Source organism: Nicotiana attenuata, chromosome 7 (assembly GCF_001879085.1).
Source record: "Nicotiana attenuata strain UT chromosome 7, NIATTr2, whole genome shotgun sequence".
Lineage (NCBI taxonomy): Eukaryota > Viridiplantae > Streptophyta > Magnoliopsida > Solanales > Solanaceae > Nicotiana > Nicotiana attenuata.
Window position 1 is genome coordinate 20859844 of NC_031995.1, and position 9044 is coordinate 20868887.

General features: G+C 36.4%; 1 protein-coding gene across 1 annotated transcript; it reads left to right on the forward strand.

Annotated features, from left to right (window-relative positions):
• Positions 4640-5989, forward strand: LOC109229891. The gene is made up of 3 exons (XM_019395439.1): positions 4640-5626; positions 5718-5859; positions 5979-5989. The coding sequence occupies exons 1-3, from the start codon at positions 4640-4642 to the stop codon at positions 5987-5989; spliced, it is 1140 nt and encodes a 379-aa protein (XP_019250984.1).

The window sequence follows — 9044 nt, forward strand, 5'->3', positions numbered from 1 at the left end:
CTCGAGGATAAGTACAGATATCTCCGAACCAATCTGTGAGACTCTACCAAACCTGCTCATGACTCGTGAGACCTAGTAACCTAGGCTCTGATACCAACTTGTCACGATCCAATTCCCGAACCCGATCATGATGGCGCCTCTCGTGAAGACAAGGCCAGTCAGACCAATACAGAACACCTCTTTTAAGCAGTTAATAACCATTTAAGCAATTATGAAGCATGATTTAATAACAATAATTTGCAAAAACTTAGATAATAATGGTAGAACCATCCCGACACAGCCCAAACCGGGGTGTCACAAGTCACGAGCATCTATCAGAATGTAAAACCTCTACAAGGCCTAAAATATACAAAACCGGAATAATGAACAAAAGAGAGAAACATGGTGCTGCGAACGCTGGCAGTCACCTCCTTAACTCATGTAACTCTGCCTCTGATCGGCCAAAACCCGCTACCGGGTGAATAGATACCTGTATCTGCACACGAGGTGCAGGAATTAAAGTGAGTACTCCAACTCAGTGAGTAACAAAGGTAAATAACAACTGAACAGTAAGAAATCACGTAAAGCAAACCATCATGCTGTATAGAAGCAAGGTACAATCCTTTGAGAAAACAGTAAAGCTGTGAAATCTTTGGAAATATCTTGGCTAAGTTTAAAACTCTTTTGAAAATGATCTTTTCAACAGTTACGAAAAATGATTTCAAAATAGTTAGTGCTGATAAGCACAGAAAAATCCGCCCCTCGGGCACCAATACCACAGTATAACAGGTAAAGGCAAATAAATATGCAAGATGCGCACATAAAAGTTCGCCTCTCGGGCAATGTCTCAAAGCAGTACCAGCCCCTCGGGCTCACTCTCAGAAACACTCTCAGCCCCTCGGGCTCTCTCTCTCAGACCACTCTCAGAACAGTATCATATAGTAACCGCTGCGGCGTGCAGCCCGATCCACATATCGCTGCGGCGTGCAGCCCGATCCACATATCATTTACAATCATTACTCACCTCGATCCGATCCAAACTCTAGCCCGCGATGCCTCGCCCGCATGAATCGACCTCCGAATGCTCCAAATCTAGCCACAATCAGTACATAATCATTAAAATATGCTAAGGGAGCAAAGCCCACTCGAAAATATCCAAGTTAACATCAAAATCCCGAAATTGCTCAAACCCGGCCCCCGAGCCCACGCTTCAGAATTCGACGAAACTCACAAAATCCAACAACCCATTCAACCACGAGTCCAACCATACCAAAATTTCTAAATTCCGATAACGATTCGACCTCCAAATCTTCAAATATTATTTTCAAATCCCTAGGTCCAAATCCCCAATTTACACCTCAAAAAGTTGTAATGTAGTCAGATTATTCGATGATAATTCAATATTATGGAGTAGAAATGATCACAAGTGGCTTACCTCAAGATTTCCTATGATTTCTTGCTCAAAAATCGCCCCAAGCCGTGTTCTTTCACAAAAAAAAATGCCAAAATGAGAAAAAAAAAACAGAACAACACTAATACACCCGAATCTGGTCGCTAAAAGCCAAACCTGGTCGCTAAAAGTGCCAAATCTGGTCGCTAAAAGGTGCACACCAGATCTGATGCACCAGCAATCTTTAATTTCACTAAAAAGGCTCTAACTCCATCATACAAACTCGAAATTCGATGATTCTTGTTCCTATGAGTCACAAATCATAATACGAACATAGCCCTTCAATCGAAACTCAATTCGGAGCTCATTTGCTCAGTGTGATACCCATTTCGCTCGTTAAACAATTAACTCATGTTTCGCGTCAAAAACCCAATCGCGACTTGATGAAATTAAACCAAACTTTCCAGATCACTCTATAATTCATTGTCAAAATTCCGGAAGTCTCGAAATCAAATTTCGATCTCTAGAACTAAAAATGAACCTTTGGATCATTACATGCTTATGCTCAAAACGGCAAAATCTTCCAAAAACTCCTCCAAAACATATCCGAGCCTCATGGGACCCCGAGCAAACATGCCAACACACCCTATAACATCATTCAAACTTGTTCCAACCTTCGGAACGCTCAAAACAACATCAAAACATCGAATCACCCTCAGATTCAAGCCTAAGAATTCCAAAACTTCCGAATTACTCTTTCGATCAAAAACCCGACCAAACGACGTCCGAATGACCTAAAATTTCGCACACACATCACAAATGACATAACAAAGCTACAGCAACTCTCAGAATTCCATTCCGACCCTCGGATCAAAATCTCACCTATCAACCGGAATTCGCCAAATTACTAACTTCGCCAATTCAAGCCTAATTCTACACCGGACTTCGAAAACCAATTCCGATCACGCTTCTAAGTAACAAATCACCTAACGAAGCTAACCAAATCATAAAAACTCCGATTTGAGCTCATATACAAATAAGTCAACTCTTGGTCAAACCTTTCAAATTCAAACCTTTCAACTGAAACTGTTCTTTCAAATTCATTCCAAATTTTCCTGAAAACCAAAACCGACGATCTACATTAGTCATAATACATAACACGGGGCAAGTCATGCCCGAAAACTGGCGATCAAAGTGCAAAAGCTCAAAACGACCGGTGGGGTCGTTACAGCTGAAGTTTTTGTTCAATATTAAATATTAATTTATATTTTATTTTTTTAACCAGTGTAGGAGGAAAACTCAGCTCGTTTTGCTGATGTTTATAAAAATGAACTATAAAACTTCTGCATCCATGCTGAAGTTTTTGTTCAATATTAAACTTTAATTTACGTTTTATTTTTTTAACCAATGTAGGAGGAAAACTTCAGCTCGTTTTGCTGAAGTTTTTAAAAATGACCTATAAAACTTCAGCATCCATGCTGAAGTTTTTGTTAAATATTAAATTTTTATTTATGTTTTATTTTTTTAACTAGTGTTGGAGGAAAACTTCAGCTCTTTTGCTGATGTTTTTAAAAATGAACTAAAAAACTTCAGCATCCATGCTGAAGTTTTTGTTCAATATTAAATTTTAATTTATGTTTTATTTTTTTAACCAGTGTAGGAGGAAAACTTCAGCTCTTTTGCTGAAGTTTTAGAAAATGAACTATAAAACATGCTGAAGTTTTATGTTTCATTTTTTTAACCAGTGCAGCTATGTTTCAGCTCGTTTTCCTGAAGTTTTTACATATGAACTAAATAACTTCAGCTTGTTTAGCAAATAAACAAAAAATTTCTGAATATTATGTAGTGGAAAACTTCATCATATTTGAATTTGTCGGATTAGAATGTTAGTATTCAACGTGAAACAGATTTGGAATACAAATTCAGCACATTAATGAAGAGTTCATGTTCAGAAAACATATATCATTAAATCAATCAGTTTCAAAAACTATTTTCAATTCTGAAGATGAATTTGAATACTTACAATGTATTTTGTAATTTTGAATTTGGAATTTGAATCTCGTTCAAATCTTGTTTGCGAGAGGCGATCTGAGAAGAGACAGAGTGATGGAGGATAGATAGAGGCGATCTGGAATTTTGAATCTGGTATGCGTGATGCATCTTTTATATGTTTTGGAAGGGGTATAATGGTCATATTATTACAAATATTTTGTTAGTTGGTTACGAAATCAATAGTTTTTAAAAATAGGGTACAGGTTAAAAGGTGGCAAAAATATAGGGTATGGCTGCAAATCCCCCAAAAGTAAAAATTGCATGGGGCGCCCTATTTGGGCTCCCCTTTTTAACCTGTAGCCGCTTTATTTTTCTATTTGCACCCGTACCTATTTTTTTGTTAAAAGCCTTTTGAAAAGACTATTTTGCCCTTCTTTAGAAAAGACTACTTTCTGTCCAAGTATACGCTAGTTTTCTACTGTTTCTGTCTCTCTCTCCCGTTATTCGCATTTTTTGATTTGTTCTTCTCTGAAATCAAACGGTTTTCGTCGTTGTTTTTGATTTTTCAACTGTTTGTTCCCCAATACGATTTAATCACAGGTACATTGCATTAACTTTCTAGGTTTTATTTTAGTATTTCTTTTTACAATTTAATTTCTGGTTTTTGGTTTTGATAGTCATGTATTTATGATAAAATAGTTTCTTAGGGTTTAGTTTGATAAGTGCATTAGTTTTACTTTTACGATAGTATTTTTAGGCTTTTTGAACGTGTGTTTGTGTTGTTGATGAAAATTCTACAAATTCTTCAGTGATTTTTGGAGACGTCGAAATTTTTAAAAATTTTGAGAGTTAAATAGATGATACTATCAAAGTGTGAAGTTTATAATACTTCAATTGTATCTTAGATAGGAGCTGAAGTTTTTATTTTTGTAACTCGTGAACTTCAGCTCTAGAGTTGAAGTTTTTGTTTGTAACTGGCGAACTTCAGCTCTAGACCTGAAGTTTTTGTTTTTGTAACTGGTGAACTTCAGCTCTAGAGCTGAAGTTTTTGTTTGTAACTGGTGAACTTCAGCTCTAGAGCTGATGTTTTTGTTTGTAACTGGTGAACTTCACCTGTAGAGCTGAAGTTTTTGTTTTGTAACTGTCGAACTTCAGCTCTAGAGCTGAAGTTTTTGTTTGTAACTGGCCAACTTCAGGCTTCCTAGAGTTGAAGTTTTAACTGACTTTTTTGATAATGTCCTGATGTTATTTTTTGTATCTTTTACTTTTTTTGAACAGATGGCACCTAAAGCACCTAAAGATCCTAAAGCAGCTAAAGCACGTAAAGCAGCTAATGCACCTAAAGCACCTAAACAACCTATAATACCCCAAGGTCCTTATGTCCCTGCTGCTCTACCTACAAAACCAGGGCAAAGATATTTTGAGTTTAGAGATTGGTTTAACTATAAGGGTTACTGGAAGGGGAACCACGATTTGAAGAGTTTAATTGCAAGTTTCTTGACTCCTACACAACGTGATAAGCTTAATAATGGCACATTTCGATATATTATGGCTATGGAGAATTTTCAATGCAGCATGAAGTTGGTTCATTGTTTGTGTCTTTCTCGAATATTCACCAATGATCGAGACTGCATTAGTTTCAAGATTTTTGGCCATGATGTTTCCTTCACCCTTGAAGACTTTCACATTATGTGCGCTTTGCGGAGCACAGCACATAATGTGGAAAAACCAATTAATCGAGAGAGTAATATTCTGAAGCGCTATTTTGGTAAGTCCAAGGGTGTGACCTTGAAGGATATTCAAGATTTTATGACTCGGAATGAAAATCTAAAGAATGATGTGAATCACAGTCATGTATGCGAGAGTGATGATGATGCTGTGAAGCTTATGAAAATTCTTGTTGTAGAGTCTATTTTGTTTAGGAAAAAGACTGAATCATATGTGCTGGAGGAGTATGCAGCTATTGTTGAAGATGATAAGGTTTGTGCTGAATATCCTTGGGGTAATTTGTGTTATGAGAAGCTCATTTACTCACTAAAACATGCATTGGACAAGCAGAACAAATTTCATTCAACTCAGTATAAAGTTGGTGGATTTCCATATCCGTTATGTGCTTGGTTCTATGAGCGCTTCCCAGATATTCGAGAGAGGTATATAAGAGATGATGACTACCTTGATACCCCTCAGGTTCCCAGGATGTTACGTTACGTATGTGTGGGAGAGCCTAAATATAACGAACTTTTTGATATGTTCAGTAGTCATGATGTAAGTTATTTTTTTTTTATTTTTGACTTTGTGTTAATATGTTGACGTATTAGTTTTTTCCCCTCATAATATATTTTTTTGTATTAAACAGAGATATCGCACCTTTAGGGTATTGGATATAATTTCTACAGAAGAGGAATTGAATTCAATGCCTTTAATTGGACAATTACCATGCAGCCGGAATCGTTCAAAGGTACTTAATGCGGTTCCTTCAACTGGTGAATCACCACATGGTTTGAGTCGATCAAAAAAAGTGAATCGAACTCCACTTATTGGCGAATCACCACGTAGTCGGAGTCGATCAAAAGAAGCGAATCGAACTCCTGTTGCTGGTGAATCATCTCGTACCCAGAGTCGTTCTAACCGTTCTACAATGGAGTTTGATGAGAATGAATTACTCGACACAATATGTTCTGTAAGTTTTGAGCTGAAGTTTTTTGATTGTGTTTTTGTAAAACTACAGCCTATTTTGAGCTGAAGTTTTGTTCTGTTTGTGATGAACTTCAGCATCATAATAGCTGAAGTTGTGTTCTGTATTTGCTGAACTTCAGCATTCTTTTTTATTTGAATTTTTGTTGTGTGTCTCTATACTAGAGGGTAACGATGGAGGTTCAAAGGCATGCAGAAAAAGAAAGAAGCACGATCGTGAAAGAAGTTCTCGATAAGTTTCAACGGGATGAGCGCTCTGCTATTGTGGATGCGGTGTTTGAAAATGTGAAGGTAAGCTAATTTATAGAGAAGTCTTTTTGTTTCTGCTAATGTTATTCAGATTAATCATTGTTAGTACTTTTTTTCCTAGGAATATTTTGATGAGAAGTTTGAAAAGTTGTTAAAGATTGTCGACAAATCAAATGGAATGGATGATGGCAATTTTGATTTGAGGAACTATCGACAATATTATAGGATGCACGACTTTTTCGAACATGATGTTGTTCATGATGCATCGCATAAATTCACAGCTGAAAATGCTACACATGCCGAAGCGGCTTTTGAAGGCAATCAACATGTGCAAGCCCAAGTTGAAGAGGAACGTTCCAGTGGTGATAGACTGATCAGAGATGGAAATGATGAACAGTTATCAACTGAGAATGTTGGAACCAAGCAAGGTGAGATGATCAAGTTTTTGTTACTGAAGAACATGCTTCTCCTGATTCATCGCATAAAGTCTCATATGAAAATGCTACACGTGAGGAAGCGGCTCTTGAAGGCAATGAACATGTTCAACAACAAGTTGGAGAGAAACATTCCAGTGTTGATAGACTGAGTAAAGATGGAAATGCTGAAGAGTTATCTACTGAGAAAGGTGCAGATGATCAAGTTGTTGATATTGGAAAACATGCACCAAGTTGTGCTTTGGGCAGTGATATTGCAAAAGGCAATTTGTTTGGTGATGGAGATCATGCACCTGTTGGTACTTTAGAACTGACATCGAGTGATGTGTGTAGCACTATTGGGAAAGACAATCGGTTTGCAGACACACTAGCTATTTGCAAGGAAATTCTAGGTATGAGTACACAGGAAATTTTCACTACAGGTATAAATTTTTTCTATGATATATATATATATATATATATGTCATTGATCCATCCCCCCTCTTTATATATATGCAGAGGAAGTTGAGACAACTCAAAAACTCTCTGATGATGCTCAATTGAATGAAGATAGAGTTGAGAAAAACCTTCTAGAGAATACTCCAATGCTCCTCGACGTTGTTGCACAATTGAATGAAACTGGAACTACTGATATCGATAAAGGGATGCAGCCTGGGGAAACCACAGCGGAAGACAAACGTCAAGGTATTCTTTATATTTTTGAATGATCCAAGTATATTTTTTACAGTTTGAAATTTTACTTACTTTATTTTTTTAATGTTTTTGAATGATTATTCGGAAAGACTCAATGCAGCTCAAAAGGAATTTGGTGAGTTTATTCAGCTATATCAAAAAGGAGAAATACATCTATTCACACCTGCTGGCATACAGACAGGTGTGAAGTGTGTTTGAATTATTTTATAAAATTTAGTCAGTATTATTTTACTTTTTTTTGCATGAAGATATAGGCGTATCTGAAGGTAAAGGTAGTGGATCTGTTGGAATGCAAACACTATCTGTGTCTCAATACTTAGACCAGGTAGTTATTTTCTGCAATTCGATTACAAGGTATTTTTTTGTCTGATGTGTTTTTGTATCAGTTGTATTTATGTTTATATTTTCCTTGCTTTTGCAGATCTCATCTAATGCATCGCAACTTCTTCCAAATCCTAAGAGAAGGAAGATTTCCAGTTCTGCTATGTGTGACACCAGTGATATCGCCAAATTCAATAAATGTTCATTTTCGCTGGGTAGTACATAAGGGACTGGCTCAGAAGGTAATTCTGCTGCCTTTGTTGTTGGTATAGAGAGAGAAGAAGGTCGTGAACAGGAGGGGTTGGTCAAGTATCTGCCACGATGGCTGTGGATTTTTCCCATGCTGCTGAAGAGCAGCAGTTATTTGTGACGAAACAGCAGAAAGAGCAAGCAAAAATAAAACCAGATCAAAAAGGGAAAAGGATTCGTATGGAGAGTATTTGGTTGAGATCTCCTTAAGTAATTCATAAACAAAAGCGAAGGGGGCAAGATTGGAAAGTAGGAAAGACTACACGAAGGTGTCCCTTCCGTTATGTTAATCAAGACAGTGGATTGATACAAAGATTTACAGAGTGGTTGGAGATGGATGCCAGTGAATATGATTCCAATCCATTCAGATTAGCTAGAGTTGATATTCCAAAATCATTCTTCACCGAGCTTATGGATCCTAACTTTGATCTTGCGGATGAAGTAAATTATTAAGTTTGTTTTTTGAATTGGTTTTCAACTGTATTTCCCAAAACTTCAGCTTATTTTTTATAGTAAAGTTTTTGTACTGTAATTTGGAAAACTTCAGCTTTATTCATAGTAAACTGCTGAAGTTTTTTAGCTTAATTGCTAAAACATCAGCCTAACCGTGCTGAAGTGTTTGACATGCATTCTCTATTTTTTTTCTAAACTTTTAAAGCAAACATGCTGAAGTTTTTTAGATTATTTTCTAACACTTCAAACTGAATATGCTTAAGTTTTTGTCATGCTGTTTGTAGTTTTGTAATGCGTTTTTCTAAACTTCATACTTATGCATGCTGAAGTTTTTATTTCACATGTTTTCATTTTTTGTTGTTCATTTGCAGCATATGGAAGTATATATATATTACTTGCACAAAAAATATTGCTATCACCTTCCAACTTATCCAAAATCAAGATGTGCAGTAACAGATTTAATTTTTGATCATTATACGACTAAGTTGGCTGGTATTCATCCTTCAGAAGAAGGAGAAAATTAGAAAAAGGAAGGAAAAGAGAATGAAAATCAAAAAAAGAGAAAATCAAAGAGAAAGAGGACATCCAAA

Coding starts and splice junctions, on each gene's coding strand:
- LOC109229891 (XM_019395439.1), top strand. CDS start 4,640: ATGGCACCTAAAGCACCTAAAGATCCTAAAGCAGCTAAAGCACGTAAA. Junction 5,627..5,717: donor ATATGTTCAGTAGTCATGAT/GTAAGTTATTTT, acceptor TGTATTAAACAG/AGATATCGCACCTTTAGGGT.